Source organism: Lampris incognitus, chromosome 8 (genome assembly GCF_029633865.1).
Source record: "Lampris incognitus isolate fLamInc1 chromosome 8, fLamInc1.hap2, whole genome shotgun sequence".
NCBI classification, from domain to species: domain Eukaryota; kingdom Metazoa; phylum Chordata; class Actinopteri; order Lampriformes; family Lampridae; genus Lampris; species Lampris incognitus.
The window spans coordinates 29,035,920-29,055,819 of record NC_079218.1 but is presented as its reverse complement, the minus strand read 5'-3'; the positions used below and the strand labels follow the sequence as shown (position 1 = coordinate 29,055,819).

Below are 19,900 nucleotides of genomic sequence, written 5' to 3'. Positions count from 1 at the left end.
GTGGATGGGGCAACAAGAGATGAACTACGAGCTAGGCAGTCGAAAACTGTGTATTTCTCTACCTGTATTTGATGCACTTTCGCCAGATGTTTGTAAAGATCGTTTTGCGTTTCCACTCTTACGTGCAAAAGACTTGTTGCACTTGTGGCAATGAGCATTGTCAACATCGAATGTAGTTCTCTCCGCCATTGTCACAAAGAGCAAGCTCTGTGTGTGTGTGTGTGTGTGTGTGTGTGTGTGTGTGTGTGTGTGTGTGTGTGTGTGTGTGTGTGTGTGTGTGTGTGTGTGAGTGAGTGAGAGCTGGTCCCGCCTCTAGGCTCACATGACAGGCTCCGAGAGAGAGATCTCTCTTCTGGATTGGGAATAGCGAAAATGCTTCATAGATGACTGTCTTAATTTTACTGCAAATTAGAAACGGAGTTGGTGAGATAAAAGCTGTAAGATAATATTTATGAAGCCTAAATATATAGGAAATTTATTTTCTTAATACCTCCAATACCGATAGCAGAACTGTTAACGTCGGAACTTATCAATAATACAGTCTTTAATAATGAGAACCAGTGCCTGTTTAATACCGGGTTTCGGTACCCATCCCTAGTAGTTGTTTCAAAGATGTAAGAGAAAAATAAATTTACCATGGACATGAACATGACACTTCATCCATACTATACTTAACCTAAATCTGGTTACATGAGTCAAGTCCATAGCCTGCCTGCTTTGGCAGAAGTTTTGTCCCCTCTGCCATAGCAGTTCTAAACAAAATACCCTGCTGAAAGTCTTTATTCATATCTGTGTATCCATGTCTCCCATATCCCAATTAAGGTCATGTATATTTGTAGTATGTAGTTGTATTTTGTACTCATGTTTGAATGTACATATACAGATGGGTGACAAATTAAAGGAAAAACCAACATACGCTAAATATCGTAGTAAGGTGTTGGGCCACCATGAGCCTCTAGAACAGCTTCAATGCTCCTCGTCATAGATTCGACAAGTCTCTGAACTCTAATGAAGGGACACCAGACACCCTCTTCTGTAGGGTGTCTGGGCTCAGCCTTAGAGATAGAGTGAGGAGCTCTACTGGATGAATGGAACACAATTCTTTCAAAAGATATTCCCTCATTTGGTGTTTTGATGATTGTGGTGAGGAGTGTGGTCTAACATGTTGGCCCAACATCTCCGCTAGGTGTTCAACTGAGTTGAGATCTGGTGAGTATGAAGGCCGTACATCATTTTCATATTCCAACCATTTGGTGATCACTCGTGCCCTGTGGATGGGGACATTGTCACCCTGGAAGAGACCACTCCCATCAGGACAGAAATAGAAATGTTTCATCATTGGATAAAGGTGATTGATCATTCACAATAACTTTGTATTGACTTGCAGTGACCCCTCCCTCTAAGGGGACAAGTGGACCCAAACCATGTCAGGAAAATGCCCACCACAGTATAACAGAGCCCCGGGACCCCATCGCAGTAGGGGTCAAGCATTCAGGTTTTTCCTTTAATTTGTCACCCGTCTGTATATAATCATGTATGGAGGTAAACTTGTAGTTTAATGTACAAATTGAAGCAACAAAATTTCCTCAAGGACAGTAAAGGAATCTATCTATTCACACAGCTACCACAACTGTCAAACTATGTTCACAGCTACTGAAAAAAGCAGTGTCTTCACCCAAATCAGTTAACACCTACCTGCGAGGCACTCTTTCCCATTTTGACCACTTCAAACAGGGACATGTTCTCCACCCCGTTCTCTTGATGATGGCCATTCACCCAGCCATGCCCTGGTGTCTTCCCCCCTCCCCAACCTCTGACTTTGTCTCCAAGGGTCTTCTTTCCCTTTTTCGCTGCCTGTTGAAAAGGGTGAGATCACAGGTGTTGCTGTACTTAAAAGGTAGAACAAGTAGGATTTGTCAGTTGCGGTTTGTAAACACAACATTCAAAGTTGGCCCCTCCTCCCCTGCTCAACGACACCAGAAGCGTGCATCCCCTAACCGCAGCTGCCAGAACACTTCCCAGTGTACAGGCCAATGCTTTACTCTCCTTCAGTGGTCACCAGCAAGTAACCATCAACCCCAGATTCACTCTCATTATGGAACGAGCTTTGTCCACTTGGCATTTCGCCTCGCTATATTTGTATCTTTTCGGCACTGTGTCCACCATTGTCATAGCTTCCTCTTGGATGCATGCTTAAGATCTCGATCTGGCACCTGGCCGCTACTTTTTTATGGTCTTGCTGCCCAAAGGTTAATGCCCAGAAACGCAGCCACTCACCATTTTCTTGGAGCCACAGTCCCTGATACCCTGAATAAACCCCCGGGGGTTGATCCGCTCAGTCTCATTCTCCACCAATCAAGTGATCGTTTATGTGGGGAAAATGATGCAGCTAGTCAGCAGTCTGAATTAGCCAAAAAGGATTTTATTGACCTTTTCAGCTTATTTTTTCTTTGGGATTTTTCCCCATTTTTCTCCACAATGGTATCCGGCCAAATACCCCACTCTTCCAAGCCGTCCTGATCTCTACTCCACCCCCTCTGCCAATCCGGGGAGGGCTGCAGACTACTACATGCCTCCTCTGATACATGTGGCCTCGCCAGCCGCTTCTTGTCACCTGACATTGAGGAGTTTCGCCAGGGGGATGTAGCATGTGGGAGGATCACGCTATCCCCCCCCCCAAACAGGTGCCCCAACTGACCAGTACACATACCCACATCCAGCTTCCCTCCCGCAGATACGGCCAATTGTGTCTGTAGGGCCGGCCAACCAAGCCAGAGGTAACACGGGGATTCGGACTGGTGACCCCCGTGTTCGTACGCCTTTTCAGCTTTTTACGTACTTATGGAAAGTCTGTTTTTATTTCAGGTCCTATACCGATAATGGCCCGTGGAACAAGGTGTTTCAGCAGAATCCTCAGCCTGCACACATGGCTCATCTTCGCCTGCAGAGCTCACCATATTGGTTTAATTGACAATTTTAATCTGTCTTGAGATCATCACTCCTTCTTCAGATCTGACGGAGTCCACCCAAACAGGCTAGGTAGCCGGATGTTAGCGGCCAACCTGCAGCATGCGATACAGTCCTTTCCACGTGACTGACTGTTTTCATCCCACGTTTCCCTCCCGGAGCCTCCACTTCCGCCTGTGGTGGTACTCGAGGGTACGGTTCCACCCACTGGCTCCCTCCACTGGCCTTGTCTATCATTGACCCTTTCATTAGGCACAGTGCCTCTCATCCACACGACGTATCTAACAGAAACAAAATTAACCAAATACCTGGAGCAAATATCTGTAATTTGAGTCCTACTTGCCGTACTCCCATTGGTTTTAATTCTGCTTTGACACCAAACAAGTTTGGCCTCTTGAATGTGAGATTGCTTGGTAATAAATCCTTTATCATTAATGATTTTTTTGCTTCTAATAATCTGGCTGTCTCCAGGGGACACCGTTCCCCTGATTGAGGTTAGCCCCGCTGACTTTGTATATTTTCATATCCCCAGGCTCTCTGGTAGAGGGGGTGGCCTAGCTGTTTTTTATAAGTTAGGTCTGAAGTGCCATCCTATTATTTTTGTCAATTTTGCCTCCGTTGAGGTTTTGTGTTTTTTAATCACTGGCCCTCCCCCTTTACTCTGCATCTTAATTTATAGGCCTCCCTAATTCAGTTAGTTTTATCTGAATTTGTTGACCTCCTACTGTCATGCCAACATTTGACAGGGTGCTATTCTTGGTGATTTTAATATTCATGTGTGTTGTCCTTCCCAGTTTCTGACTTCCCATTTTTTGGATCTTATAGATGCTTTTCACCTCATTCAATCTGTTAAAGGGGCCACACAGTCAAAGGGTCACATCTTAGACCTTGTACTCTAATCTGGTTTCTCTCTTGAGTGTCTTAATCTGGTGGATATGCCTGTAACCAGGGGTGTTTCCAGGATTTGAGGACATTCGGGGCTTAGCCCAGACCTCTGTAGGGGGGGTCCTCCCCCAGAAAACTGAACTGATAAACAAGCTCTGTTTTGATGCTTTTTTTATGCACTCTGGCACCTTATCCAAAGTACATGTCTTAATCACTGAAAAATTTAAATGTGTACCTCAAAAACTTGTTTACTCCCCAGATTAATTATGAATTGTGATTTTCAAAAATATTAGTAGTTGTTAAGGGTCCACGGTGGTGTAGCGGTCTAAGCATCGTCTTTATGTCGATGAAGTTGCCCATTGGGGACCGGGGTTCGCGCCTCGGTCTCATCAGATCCGACTATGGCCGGACTCGACGAAGCAGCAATAATTGGCAACCCTGTCTTCGGGAGGGGGGCGGAGTCGGCTTCTGTTCGTCACATGAATGCATCTGTGTGTGTGTGTGTGTCGGAAAAAGCAGTGGTTCGGCCTGGATTCGCCTTGTCACGAAAGTGGTGAGGCGTCTCCTTCGAGACTGCCAGCCGGAGAGATGCAGTTGGCGAACGCATGCAGTATGAGGGTGGGTGATTGAACTAAAATAGGGATCGATTGGCTACTAAATTGGGAGAAAAAGGAAAAAAATCAGAAATAAATTTAGAAAAAAAAATATTAGGAGTTGTTAGTAATTACATTTAGTATTGAGTAGAAGCACAATACTTCACAACCGCTATCATTAAACATTTATTGACATGCTACAGTACCAGACCAGAGAAAAAAAGTTAAATGTATTTTTATGTTAACATTAGTTTATTGGAACATTAAATTTTCTTTCACTCACACACGGAGTTAGCTTAGAGACCTGCATTTATTTTGACAGGCTGTTATGTTACGAAGACTATCAGACAGTAACACACGTTACATTTTTTTTCAGGCTTCACATAGGCTTAAACTTAAAATTATATTCAGGGCTATGCTCAAAACGTTCGGGGCTTAAGCCCTGGTAAAATGACCTGGCGACACCAATGCCCGTAACTGACTATAAAGCTGTCGTTTTCAAAGTTCCACTACAGCTGGCTACTAGTCGCTGTCCTAAAAACACGCTCTCGTATTCTCAACACTGGCTCTGCAATTAAATTCTGTGATGCTTTTAATTCACCATCCTTTAATCCCTCCATATCACCCCTCAATCTAGATGCACTGTTAAATTCATTCAATGATTTGTACATATCCATCCTCGACCAAATTGCACCGTTTAAAACTAGGAAACAATCAAATAACCTCCCCTGGCTGAACGATCACACTCATGCCCTTAGAAGACTCTAGAGAATCAGAACAACAAGGGAAGGTAAACAAGTCCGAATTCGTACATAACACCCTTAAAAGCCAAATGTTAATTTACCAGAAGGAAGTTAAGGATGTGAGATCAGCGTACTTCTCTGAGCCAGTACGAAGAACTAACCACAATTCCTAAGGGTTTCTTTAGGGTAGCTGATTGTGTTATTAATGGTTCCTCCACTTCCTTTTTTGAACATCATGTTGAGTTGTCCGAAATTTTTTTCACTCATTTTGTAAATAAGTTGGGGAATATCAGGTCCCAAATCCAACCTGGCTCTTGCATTCGTTCCATTCTTCGTGTTAAATCTGCCCCTTTTACTCAGTTTCAACCAATTACAATTTCATTGTTAGAAAGCACAGACTCCCATATGAACTCCTCCTGCATCTTAGACATCATTCCCACTCAAGGAAAATACCTCAAGGAGGTATTTTCAACTATTGGCCTTGTTATTCTGCAAATTCTCAATAATTCCCTGGCCTCTGGTTCTTTTCCAGACAGTTTTATGCATGCCATTGTTCACCCATTGCTGCAGAAACCCAATTTAGATCCCCTGTCCTTACGTAACTTCATATGAATCTCCAAATTGTTTTTTCTATCTAAGGTTGTGAGCAATTTCATCTCAATTGATTTCTTTTATGAACACCAATAATGTTAACAGTTTCCAGTCTGGTTTTAGAGCACTTCATAGTACCGAGACAGCTCTAGTTAAGGTCACTAATGACCTACTGCTGATTGCAGACAGAGGTGACTGCTCGGTTTTAGCTCTTTTAGACTTAAGTGCTGCCTTTGACACGGTCGATCACAACATACTCTTACATCGCTTAGAGACTTGGGTTGGCATCAAGGGCTCGGCTCTGAGCTTATTATGCTTGTACCTCACCAACAGAACTTTGTCTGTTCTGGGTAACTCTACTTCCTCAATGGCTCATTTGAGTTGTGGTGTCCCTCAAGGCTCAGTTCTTGGCCCCCTTCTCTTTTCTATATACAAACTGCCCTTTTGCCAGGTCATTCAAAATCATGACGTGCTCTACCATTTTCATGCTGATGACACTCAGTTATCCATGCCACTAAAACCCACAGATTCTAGTGCCCTAGCAAATCTTACAACTTGCCTCCCTGACATTAAATCCTGGATGTCTAAAAATTTTCTTAAATTTAATGATCATAAGTCTGAGGTCATTTTGTTCGGTCCCCCAAATTCCATCAGCCCTTTTGCTACAAATCTTGGTGGTCTATCAAGTAGTCTTGAGCAGGCTGTAAGGAATCTTGGGGTAATATTCGATGCTAACCTTGGTTTTGATAATCAAATCAAACATGTTCAGTTATGCTTTCTCCATCTCGAGGTAATCTCCAAAATTAGGTCATTTTTATCAATTGCCGAGCTGCAAAAAGTTGTACATGCTTTTATCTATTCTTGGCTTGACTATTATAACAGACTTTACTCAGGTTAATACCTGAGTAGCAAGGGCTCCCTCCACCATCTGCAGTTGGTACAAAATTCCACTCTTTGGCTCATTACCAGGACAAAGAGGCATGGCCATTTTACTCCTGTGCTCTCTCTGCCTCCCTGTTATATTTCGAATTGATTTTAAAATGTTATGTTCAGTTTTAAAGGCCTTAAACAGTCTTGCTCCTACATACTATTACTTTGGACCTCTCTTCCGACTGAACTAAGACAAACCAAGTCTCTAGCTTCTTTTTAATCTCGTCTTACAACTTTTTATGAAAGCTTTTACAAATGTTTGATATTTGTTTTTATTTATACTGTTTTTATTTTTACTCTTAATTATTTGGTCTTACTCTTATTTTTGCCTTGTCTGTTTTTATTTTTTTGTGAAGCACTTTGTAACAGTGTTTCAGAAAAGTGCTATATAAACAAAATTATTACTATAATTACAAACATTTCTGATTTATTGACCTGGTATGTGCCCTCTTGACCATTAAGATCCACAGATGAAGCCGTGCTGGTTATTCCAAGGTCTTGGTTTGTCACAAAGGGTGATTGAGGTTTTGCTGTAGAATCCCCACTATGGAACGCTCTTCCTATTGAACTAAGACAAACCAAGTCTTTAGCTTCTTTTAAATCTCATCTTAAAACATTTCTTTTTGTGAAAGCTTTTACAAATGTTTGATATTTGTTTCTATTTATTCATATCTTCTTTTTTTTAAAAAATCTTACTTATTTGGTCTTATTCTTATTTTTCCTTGTCTGGTTTTAGTTCTTTGTAAAGCACTTTGTAATACTGTTTTAAAAAAGCGCTATATAAAGTTACTATTATTATTATTATGAAACATCCGGAACACAGCAAAATAAGAATATACAGGCAGAGGACAGGGTCTCAGCAGGTGGTGGGTCATAAGTGATGATTAAGAGGGATTATTTTTGTATGAGTCTATACACTGATTTTGAGGAAAATCCTTCTTGTTCTACCTTTAACTATGAACATTGCACAAGCAGCCCATTGCATTACTGAAAAATACATGCCATGGAATGGCATTAAATAATTTTAGAGGATTTTGTGTTACCAATATTTTGCCAGCTGAACAAAGAAACTTGCTATACAATATCATAAAACCAACATTTCTATCTCAAACAGAAAAATCAGTTTTTCCAAGCAATCTCATGTGTGAATATTTGAACATTTGAGCTTCTTGGGATACTGAATTTGAGAACAAGACATACCATTCCTTTCCCTGTCTTTGCATTTTTGCCATCAGGATCCTCAAGGTCTGTGTCTGAAGATAACTGGGAATCGGCCTCTCTGTACATGACACAACAAAAGCTCATGACAATTGTATGCAAAATTCAATCAATGCCGAGCTGTTAACAATTTTTTTTTCTAAACACAGCAATGTCTCAAATGGTTAGCATTTGGAGTGTTAGTATTTTTATCAATGGCACAATTTATATTTTAATTTTTTTGACTTTACTTACTGAGGGGGGTCGGTTTGTAAATCTTGTGCTGCTATCATTTCTGTAACATTTTCCGTTTCCACTGGAGTAGGTGCTTGTGCTGATCTGGAACACAAAAGAAATGCAGTAACTCCTCAGTTTAACCTATAACAAGACCATTCGGATTAAGAGTCTGAATTAGGAGTTGGATAATTCATGAATAGGTCATTGTTGATCATTTACAGTTAATAATAAAACGGAATGCATGAACATAGAGCTTAGTTCAAAGACAAAGAGCAGCAGTCAAGGCCAGAATAGGAAACTAACACGTTCTTCAAACAGCCAGTTTGAAAGGACTCCAAGGACTCACCAGCCTCATTATTCATAATTTCTTAAGTGATGTCATTTTACTCAACTTTACAAATAGCATATAGTAGTAAATTTATAGTATTAACCAACTCTGGACTATACTCCATAGATCTGTAAATTCCTATTATTGTACTTCTCACCAAGTGCTCAGATGTGAACAATGTAGAAACCCATTAATGGTTTTGTCAATTAGTGAACCTGTTAAATTTTGCACTCTGTAAGGAAGAAACTAATAATCCATAACTCCCTACCCATCCCTCACACATTATTTTTAGGTACAACCGCATCCTATGTTCAATTTGAGCAACCCCCCAATTCGAATTCCTGACTTAGCTAAAAAAACAAAAACAAAACAGATTTCGATTGACAATGATAAAGGCCACTGGTACCAAAATACAAATACGAGCACAATGCTATTTGATAATGCTGCAAAATGTATTTGATACAAGCTCAGGTGAATAGATGGCATTTTACTAATTCCTTTGAGCAGATTTCATTATTTCTGTCAGAGCAAATGAAAGAGGTGATATGGATTAAATGTTTTTTAATCCCTGAGACAACTAAGTGATGCGTACAAGAATGTATGTGTACATTTAAAGAGTGGGCATGCACTTGTTTTCAGCCCATGTCTGCAAAGTCATATTTAAAAAAACTACAATAAAAAAGGTGGAAATAGCTGTTGTGGACAGTGATGGTCTAATGCACTGAACCCCACATTTGTCACCTACGTCACATGGCTCTAATCGTCTTGGATGCTCCATATGATGAAGGCAAAACAAATGTGATTGATCGTAATGTGCATTTTCCCCGCCAGACAAAAGAGAATGCATACACTTTGCCCCTCCCCAAAGCCGCTGTGTAATATGGTCTATTACTTTAACAGAATTTATCACCAGGGAAATTAGTTCTAGTACCCTAGGGTCATATTGGCATGTTTAAAAAACAGAAAAAAGTCGAGAGACATGCCGCTCACTTAACAGGAACGTGGACAGAGGCCATTGTTCTGACAGTCACGTACTTCTATTTCCTATGGCTTAATATCTAGTTTACAACTTTCTTGGCGGGGATGAGTGAGAGTTGTTCTAGCCAACCCCAACATGGAGGAAAAGCTGTAGGAACTGTGCAGCTGAATCAAAATTCAAAGCCTTGTTCACAGAAGAAAGGGGACGGATACATTACAAGTGGTCATCAGGTGATGATATCAGTACATTAATGGAACAGTAGGAATAATACTGAAGAAATTATCTTCAGGAATTAAGTTAGGCAGCATGCTTTAAGATGTAAAAATAAAAGATAACAATAAAGATAAATGATGTGCTCACCACCACAAATGACCGCCAAATCATTAATGATACCCCACTTACCAATAATGGCATTGCATCAATGCATTTATTTTTAACATTTATCTCTAAGTGATGGGCATTTATTTGTACACAAGTAACAACATCACCACTTTTTAATGTGTTTGGTTGAATTATTTGTTAAATGATGGGGGATGCGTCACTAAAGTTGCAGCCATTTCCAGCTGCTTGTTTGAACGTTTCAATCATCAAGTCTGAGTACGACCTCAGACTAAATTGAAACTAATTTCAGTTTTATCAAATAAACAGGAACTAATTATAATCCCACATGGGGTAGTTTTGTTTCCATTTTATTTACGATGCATGTTTGTGTCTGTATAATTTTCAACAACACATAAACCGAACTAGATATTGAGCCCAATGTGAGGATCACTGTTTAACAACAGACACCAATGATAAAGAGGCGATATCAGGACTAGGCCCAACAGTTAGAGAGCGTTAGAATATGCTTTCATTGTGGCCTCTACCAAAAGGTTCTCATGTAAACGTACAATCAAAATTAAAAATGTCTTTAATGGTGCTCTTTCATTAGCTGCCTGCGTCACATTAACACAGCACCATACATTCAAACCACTGTGATTTGTCAAGCTTTATAGTTTTCCCCTTGTAGACAATGCAGATTGCTTGCTGAAGCAGAGAAAGTTGAACACTAACCTGATGTTATCTAATGCAATGGAGTGTGTGTGTGTGTGTACTAGGAAAAGTTTTTCTTTAATCTAAGACTGGGTTTCAGAACATCAGCCTCCAGTCACAAACCTGCTTCTTTGACGTTTATGCATGCATCATGTATCCCTAAATGTGACTCTAGGATCTTAACATTTTTCTAATTGATACTTTTTGAATTTAAAAAAACTGCCTTTATTCCACACTTTCAGAAACATCGTTGGACATGTTTTGTGATGCATGACCAGAATTATGTCTCATTTTAATGTGAATATGCATAAAATGCATGGTGCAATATCAGTTTCATTTGTTAAAAATAATTTCGTATATTATGTATAATGACACGAGTCGTAATGTGACAAATCACTTTAGCCAGACAACAGAAAAAAAATCATAACAAGAGTTACTGATTTTGAGTGTACAACTTAAAATACAATTCAGGTCTCTAGGGCTGTGTGTGTGTGTGTGTGTGTGTGTGTGTGTGTTTGTGTGTGGCTGGATGGAATTACACAGGTCGGGTAGGAAAACTGATTGCTTAAGTTAGCCTTGCTGTGCCAAGAATAAATTAAGAGGAATTATAACGAATAATGTGTTAGATGCAATTTGATGGGTAGGAAAACCTGATCGTACCTACGGGCAGGAAAAAAAGCATGTGTCGCAGCTGCAGTACAACCCCCTGTGCAGTGGGTTGGCATTTAAACATACATGAATGACTCAATGAGCTCACTACACTGTCTTAAAGTTGGTAGCAGCATATGAGGATCTTAAACCTGACAAGTCAAATTTTCCAGCTAAGAACACGTTGAAAGATTTCAAGATGCACAAGCTTCCAATTTTATGGCGACGAAAATCAACGTAAATTGCGCGGAGAAACTCGACCCTATGTCGCAAACGCCTGTTTTGACTTTACAGATGATGGCAAAAAAAAAATCTTTCCCCAATGTTAAATGGTTCGATTTTTTTTTTTGAACTATGACCCAAAATGGCGTGGGTCAATGTTTACGACTTGGGTTGCAACGCAACGCAAACTGGTTCTACACGCCCCTAATAAACCTCCTTGCTCTCCTAACATCACTATTCTCTAATAATTTAACGACAAGTTGGGGTTGTTTTTGGAGGGGGGCTGCGGTAAAGGCTAACGAGTTGGTAATTAATTAACTAACTACACCGAAACACATTTTGATACGTTTTAATGGAACCTCACACGCGCAGTCGTGGACTTCCGAACTACAAACGCTGCCGAGCCTCTCGCCGTCTTGAGTCCCATCCACTCTCCTTCCCTCTGGACGTAACCTCCTTCGCTATGTATATACAGGCGGCTCTCTGCTGTCTAGCCGAGGCTAACGCTTGGTATTAGTGAATTCAGCGTCGGTCCGACTCGTTTCCATTCGCGACGAGCAAATAAAGTTAGCGTTGTGATTTACTTTAGCTGCGGCGTTTAGTTGTTTGTGCTAGCTAGCTAACGGTAGCAACGGCTGAAACTAGCCGGACAAGAAGACGAACGCCACCACTGCCGAGCAGTCTGCTGTAAGCTAGCTCGCTGTGAATTAACGCTCATTAATTTAACGCCTGTCCGCCGTTCCAGTTCGGCGGCTTCGGCTAGCCCAGCCGTCAGGTGTCTGCCCAGCTACCCAAGAATAACGACATCAATGACAAACTCCCTGAATGTTATCCGCCATTTTACAACTCACCTCGTTTTTAAATCAAATACGGGCTGTAACCGTTCATTAATAATCCAGGCGTCGCTGACCTTGCGGAGGCGGCGGTCCCCTTAATTTTCAACATACATTTACATTTTTTCCCGATATCATACTGTTTCTGTCTTTATTTTGTTCAGATTGCTTGCAAGGGAGCTAAAGCCCCTTGATTGCAAACATAGCAAGGCTCAGTTTGTATTTTCGTTGTAATACATGCAGTACATGCACCACCTGTCGGCAGCAGTGTGCATTGCCGTGAGTAAACACAGGTTCGTGTCCTCCTCTTGTCTCACTGATGTGAGGGTTTGCTGCTTTCGCGTATACTCCAGATAACATTTTACCAATAAACACAATCCTCCACAAACAAGATCCCGCCGTCCTTAGTTGAGAAAACAACCTGTTCTAAAATGGCAGACGAGCCTGGCGGGGATCTAGTAAAGACAACCAATTCTGTTTGCCATGTAGATTACCTGATGAGGAGAGGTAGCGCATTCACTTTCAGCCAAACTAAACATCAGTCGATGGTACATGCACAGCATGATTTGGTTCGGCCTGCTGCAATCTGCAATCTATAGGTGTCCATGTATAAGAACAGCTCATCCCACTGTAAATGCTTACATGTCAGATCTCACAAAAGTATAGACTTGGAAAATGCAGAGGTGAGGCGTCACTTATAGCCCAAATTACGAAGCAAAGCAAGTCCACCAGGAGAACTCTGCAATCTTTAAGGTTTTATCTACCGTTTAAAACGTCTTTCAACTTAATTATGTTGGAATATTGTTTCATGATAGCAATTTTTTTCATAATGCTTTCTTGACAGATGGATTTTACATAATTTTTAAGTCCAAATTCAGGTTGCACAATATAACGTATCAAAACACATTTTATTTAGTAGAAGTTGTTGTAGTCAGCATCCATCAGCGTACTGGCCTGGATGGGTTCACTGAGACGTTCACAGTTAAAAATTATTTGTTCCATGTAAGCCTTCCATGCCTAGGGCTGCATTTGCTTTTTTCAATTTAATATTGTGAAGAACAATTACAAATCTGCAACAAAGATGACATAGTTTTTCTCCACTGACATTTTTGTATGCATAAGCATTTAAGGTAGAAGAGACTGGCTTCTGCGGTCCAAAGGACAGACTCTCCTGAAAACTGTGTAGATTAGGTTAAAAGGCAGAATCTGTCCTTATTGGTTATCTCTGCCTTTACAGTAGTCTGTATCATATTGATTAATACTAACCATTGTTTTGAATGGTTTGAGTGACTAAACTAAAATAGATTTTCTGTCAAGACTAACAATAACATTAAATAATGCGACCAAATGCATAACTGGCCTGGATGAGTTCACAGAGATGTTTACAGCTCCATTAATTTTACACTTAATAATTTGTTCATTCTTTTGGCAATTGCCTTTTTTGATTGCATTGACAAATATTTAGACAGCATGACCCTACAGTGAAGCACCCACCTCTTCGCAGTACTTTAGGTCACTTGTCTCCTGACAACAGAGAGATAAGTTTGGCATTGCTAACGAAAAATAGTCATTTGTATTTGACAAGTTTTTGCCAGAGAAAACATTAACCCTGTGTGATGATAAAGCTTTATAAGAAATCATGACACCAAACTTCCAGATATTCTGTCTGCTTTGACAAAAATCAAGCACCTGTTTGAAAAGAAATTGTGGTATAGATCAATCCCAAACTTCCTAGTGTTGTATATCTCATAATGTAGGCTATCCCCTCTCCTAAACCTTGACACCAGATAACAAGGGATTAATTGACCGATGCCAAGTTCAGCCTGCCCTTGGTTACTGTTGCCATTTGACTCAGTTTACCATCCTCCAGCCTGGAACAGCCCATAACATTCATCCATATACCAAAAGTTATAATTGATGGTTTCTGGAGGTTAGGACACTTGCCTTGGAGAAGCCAAGGGCAAAGCCTTCAGCGTAGCATTGAATGTTTACAAGATGTAAAAATGCTATATGAATGGATCACTTAGGATGCCAAAACTTTGAGAAAAAATGTGGCTTCTCTTATTTCGACATCAAAATAAGATGGGGCCATCATTTAACTATAAGTATAACTTATTCTTGCTCAACATCCGAAAAGGCCTTGCCTTATCTGGTCTACACCAAATAACACAGCAGATGGAGTAGTTTGGTGCATCTCTGTCTTTGTATTGTTACCCATTTCCCCCCTTATGAACTTGGTTTAGATGAAGCTTGTAGCCATTTTATGTACCACACTTATGCTAGAAACCATGAAAGCCTAGGCTTACCTAATTGTAAAGTCTTGCTGCACTCTCAATCTGCAATATAGCATTGGGCTCCACACCTCGCTGCTTTCAATATACAGTGGAATTGAGTCTTAATTTGGAGTTTTGTCCTCATCAGAAATCCCTGCCTCCTATTCACTGCCCATATTATTATTTTCTTTATGTTCATTTTTAAACTTCTCATGCAAACTCCATCAGATATTAGTTAGGACTTCTGTTGCATGTCCCTCTTTTGCTTCACCCTGTTTTTGCTGTCTATCTATAACACCCCTCTGTCAAATGAAGGCTAAAATAGATAGATAGAATATCCTTTGAGTGATGTTTTCCCTTTCAAATTTGTGTATCCTTGCAATGTCACTCTCATTCAACTAATATTGACATATTTGCTTAATGACCGTCCCCTCACGCGATATTGATCATAGTAAGCCCCTGTGAACTTTAAATTTACATAATAATCAACACAATGAGGAAATGTAAGGCTGATCAATTAACAGCTTTGATGTTTTATTGTTCTTTTAATTATATCTTACAAGGTTTTGTGAGCAGTATCAACTTGTTGAGCCACCAACTGTTAGTAAAAAGGACTATTTCTACCATGCTTGCCATGTCTCCATTCAGCTCAGTTACATCGACATTTATTAATTTGATCCATTCAAAAGCCATCTCTTGATGGTGGAGCGAAAGATAAAAAAAATATGATAACATGATGCAGTGCAGGTATCATGCAAAACACTCAAGTCACGTACAGGAAGGAGAAAAAATTATAAGCGTTTCGGCTGGCCACACACGGATAGGGGTTTGTTTTTGTTTTGTTTTTTTGGAGGGGGGGTCCTCCAGTGGGATTCTCTCTAATGGAACAGGCTGAAGAAAGAGTTTACTTTCCCCTCAGGTGTGTCTTCCACAACCTCCGCCTCGCAAAAAGAGGGCACCACGAGGCGATCAGGATCCTTAATCTCCATCTCAATTCCCGTGTTGCTACAAGGAAGGCACACAAAAATTACATGGCTATCTTGAAACTCGTCTCATCTAAAGTGAAAGTGTCACAGCAGGTAACAGATATTGGAAAGTTCCAAAGATATCCCTGCTGCATCGATTGCTCTTAATGGCTCACATAAGACTACCAACCTGAAAATGAGTATGGTTTCAGAGATGCAGGTAAAGCTCAAAGGCAAACATCCCATACTTGAACCCATCATATATTGTGCTGAAATTACAACAAAAAAAGAAAGAAATTTGTCACACATTCGTGGGATTTTGTTTCATTCACAATCTGTTTTCATGCCAGTGCCACAGTTTAGAGAGACTGAATGCCCGTCACGACACACAACCATGTTGCAAAAATCCTCCAGGATTATAGTTATGATAAATCCCATCTAACCTTTTGTTCCTGGCACTGTCCCTTTCCACATGCTGATCTTTATTCCCTCCCCTTCAATGGTCGTGCTTCCGATAGTCATATTACTTAGGAACTCGGCATTTGAGGGAATTTCCATGGCGTGGATGGATGATTGTAGTGACTTCTTCTCACAGCTCTGGTTTTTGCCATCAATCTCATAGAATATCCCCTGCCAAAAGTAGTGGTGAAACTACTGCATGGATTCAAAAACACATGGCACAAAATGACCTGGCTCAGATAGACTGAGTGTATGTGTGTGTGTTGTGTGTGTTTAAGCATTAATTCCATTACCTCATCAAAAAAGAACAGCACATCCAAATTCAGTGAAGAGTTAAAGGTGTCAGTCGAAAATGATGTGAACCGTAGCTTGTTGGCCACAGAATCATATGTATATGCACCCACTGTATTGCTTTGTCGTAGATCACTCTGGTTTCGTTGGCAAAAAAGAAAGAAAGGAAAGACATCGAGTGAGAGTTTCATTTTGAAACACCCAATCTTGCAACTCTTCATAAACAAATATGGAAACTCACCACCATCAAAATGCCTGTCATATTGGGCGAATCTAGAAAAATACAGAATCAAAGTTTTTTTTTCTCCCCAGAGCTGAATAGTCATATGGTAAAAACAGGAAAAAAAATACACAACTATTAGTAATTTTTTGCTGTTGTCCAACACAGGAAAACAACCAATCTAACAATATTTTCTAGACATATATTGCATAACTAAATGCTAATAAATTGGAAACAGAAATGACCAAAGATTCTTACCGCAGGACCGGTGGTGTTCTGCAAAGGACGTGGCAATCAAGCACATGAAGATGGAGAGTTTGGTAGCTGCATGCATTTTTCTTGACCAGAGAGAGACCCAAGGTGAACAAAAAGTAAAGAGATGGCAAGCACAGCGATAACTGCATCTGATTCTGAACAGAGGCATTGCTGCTTATATAGCGCAGCAAACCTGTGTATTTCAGTGCACTCAATAGCTGTTACGTAAAAATCACCAAACTCTTAACCCCTGGGCTTTAAAACATCAAGCAGCTGTCTAAACATGCTTGATAGGCAAGTGGTAATCCACACAGGATTGTTATTCCGATCCTTGTTGGCTTTTTGTAGTTGCCTTGTCCTTAAAAGAACTTTAATGGCACTTGTGTCATCGCCAGGTATAAGTTGCAGGGATAGACGCTAATATTTTCAAGCACTGGCCCCATGGGCTACCAAGCCTTTAAATTTGGTGGCCAAGCCCCTAAATTTGGTGGCCAAAGTACATTTTTGGTGGCCCAAATGTAAAAACACAGAAAAGGCAATTTAACACAACTTAACACTGTGACACATCAACAAACGAAAAGGCATCAACAAAATGAAAATATATTACTATTTATTTAAATTGAAAACCCAAGTTCATTTGTAAACATACATACATATTCTGTCTCTTAGTTCACAGTCTCTTTTTCGCACCCCCCCTCCTGCCTCTGCCTTATACACGCTCTCTCTCGCTCCCTCTATCCCTGCCTCTTTCCCTCCCAGCATTGTGCCTGTCAGTCATGTCCGCAATAAAAACATTACAAAAAGCAGTAGCAAACCTATAACACATACTTCTAACTGTAGCCAAAATTGTCAAAATACATGGGCAGAATGAATATTTTTTTCTAAATTATTTAAATTGAAAACTCAAGTTTTTGCAAACATATAGTACATATATTCTCTCACAGTCTTAGTTCAGTCTTTTTCGCATCCCTCTGCCTCATACACTCTCTCGCTTGCTTGCTCCCTCCCTCCCAGCATTGTCCCGGCGTCGGTCATGTGTGCAATGAAGACGTTACAAAAAGCAGTAGAATTATAATCCGCAAGAACCGAAATACAGCGGGTTTGGCACAGCTTCTCCAGTGTTGGTTCCGAGATGTCATTGTAGATGCGGGGAATGAATCTACAGCAATAAAGTTGCCGACAACAAAGTTAACACTATTAACTATGAGCAACTAGCTGCAATACAAACAGGAAATATGCTACGCGATCTAGCCAGCAATAGCCTACTGCTGATGAAGAGTAGCTAACGTTACATCATTTGTCCAATACATTTAGGTAGCTGTTCTACTAGTTTACATTAGTAGCATTAGCACTAAGTTAATTTGCAGCATAAAAGCCTAACCAGCTAGCTAGCTAACTAGATTAGAATTAAACCAACCCACCTTGCTATGGCTTTGTCGTTTGCATATCCTTGCACCATGTCCACGCCGTTCTTGATACGGAGTTCGATAAGACCAGGGGGAAGCGCTGGATGTGATTTCGTTGCGTACAGACAAGGCTCAACGTCTTCGGTTTTTATTTCTCAAAGCCATCCAGCGTGCCGAGTTTCGCCACAAGAGGACACTGTTACATCACATCACACGAAAAGGAACAACTTTTGGATCCGTGGAACATGAAAATCGGTTTAAACCGATCTGCTCCTTTTAAAAAAATCTGGGAATTTTTCTGTGAAAACTGGTAAAAAACCGAAAACGCTGAACCCTGCGTACAGAATAGTATGCGATGTTGAAATGTTTAATCATTTTCTCCCGTTATCCACTCTCCATTTTACGTATCTGTCTAGACCCCCAGGGTGTATTTTCAGGCGATGTAACTGCAAGGTGTGCAACTGTGCACCTACAGTGTTGTCCACTTTTTCCATGAATTGTGACGTGGCGTTTCCTCAAGTCATTGTTTCCGATGACAAATGAGCTAGACTTCTCGGCTTGTTGAGGAAACTGGCGGCACACCGCAGTACATTACGTCCTTAGATGTTCTAGCCACTTAAACTCTTGCTCCCATTCACTCCTAAATTTTAGTTGCCGTTCCGTTTTTCATAGTCCACCTGTTGTGTTTGTGGTTCTTCTGTAGGGATCATGTTCGCAGCTTGAGTAACGTTAGGCTTAGTAAACCCATATTTCAGCAGCCCCGACACATCGGCAGCTAGCCGGCGATGAGTAAAATTAAGTTATTGTTAGCCGTTTTCATAGAATGTTGAATTAAAAGGCAAGAATGAATCGGGATGTTTGTGGAACCGCGACGTTGCGTTTGCGAATGACGATGGTTTTTTTTTTTAATTTAACCTTGACTTCGTGGCCACAGGGGGCCACCTAATGGGGATATATGGTGGCCACAGAGTAACTGTTTATGGCCACGGGCCATCGGGCCATGGTTAATGTAGAACCCTGAGTTGCGAACATTTCGCCACAGAATAGGGTTTGTAATCAAATGAACTGGTTGGGATGATCATAGGGACTAGTCAGAGGTTGCGGTGGAAGATAAATATGCTAGAATTATTCATTGTATTTCAAGTTAGAAAAGAGTGAATTTGGAACAGAATCTCCATTTCAGTAAGAGCATAACTAAAAGGTATAATTTAAGGGCAAGTCTAATGAAGAGCGAGGACAGCTCAAACCCAACCACGATGACAGATGTGGTTTATCACCCTGCATGCATGGATGGATTACCAAACGGCCGGGCATCTGCGTGAAGTCACTGTTAATAACTTTGCATTTCTTGTTGCATAGTCAAAGGGTTTAGTCATTCAGGTCAATATCAGATCCCCAAAAGTTGTACTCAAAAACTGAAGGAATTGCCTAGATAATAGTTAATGGGGGGGGGGGGCTTTTATGCATCGGTGCCCAGGGGCCCATTGTTTCATAATCCGCCTATGCTTGCATGTATAGTAAAAACAGCATATAGCCATGAAAATACAAAAAAGTACATTTGTTGATGCTTAATCGGAAGTAAAATCATTATTTTGAGGGAGCGCAAACCCAAAAGTGTAGCTTTTAGAGAGAAAAAATTAACAAATTGTTTAAAATGTGAAACTATTTCTTCAAAAATCAAAACATGAGACTCTATACTGATCTGGTCTGAGACGAATAAGACACCATTCAGGGAAAACTTTGGCCTTTTTTCTTGATGCAAGTGGGTCCAAGTTAAATAGAGGGTCCATGGTGGTTATATCGGGTCAGCTTCACAAGCAGGGTCAGAAATCATGTTGCTTTGAGA

General features: G+C 40.5%; 2 protein-coding genes across 4 annotated transcripts in view; both read right to left on the bottom strand.

The window, feature by feature from the left end:
• LOC130117206 (cohesin subunit SA-2-like) overlaps positions 1-12,312 on the bottom strand; it is a 99,838-nt gene extending 87,526 nt beyond the window's left edge. For both annotated transcript variants that reach the window (XR_008810627.1, XM_056285381.1), the window contains exons 1-4: positions 12,204-12,312; positions 8,162-8,245; positions 7,910-7,988; positions 1,696-1,854 (exon numbers count right to left, since the gene is read on the bottom strand). Coding sequence is in view for 1 of the 2 variants with exons in the window: in XM_056285381.1 (XP_056141356.1) it covers positions 1,696-1,854; positions 7,910-7,988; positions 8,162-8,199 (276 nt within the window). In the remaining variant the exon portion in view is untranslated. The remainder of the gene's footprint in view (positions 1-1,695; positions 1,855-7,909; positions 7,989-8,161; positions 8,246-12,203) is intronic.
• A 2,659-nt stretch (positions 12,313-14,971) lies between these two features.
• LOC130117241 (ependymin-1-like) lies at positions 14,972-17,504 on the bottom strand. 2 transcript variants are annotated; one of them, XM_056285440.1, is made up of 7 exons: positions 17,477-17,504; positions 16,652-16,731; positions 16,415-16,446; positions 16,176-16,310; positions 15,867-16,053; positions 15,614-15,692; positions 14,972-15,463 (listed from the first exon to the last, which is right to left on the bottom strand). In XM_056285440.1, exons 2-7 carry the CDS (start codon positions 16,725-16,727, stop codon positions 15,337-15,339), a joined length of 636 nt encoding a protein of 211 aa, XP_056141415.1. In that variant the 5' UTR covers positions 16,728-16,731; positions 17,477-17,504; the 3' UTR covers positions 14,972-15,336. The 2 variants fall into 2 exon arrangements, with proteins under 2 accessions (XP_056141415.1, XP_056141416.1); XM_056285441.1 differs by lacking the exon at positions 17,477-17,504 and having other exon boundaries at positions 16,652-16,799.
• Between the last annotated feature and the right edge of the window lie 2,396 nt (positions 17,505-19,900).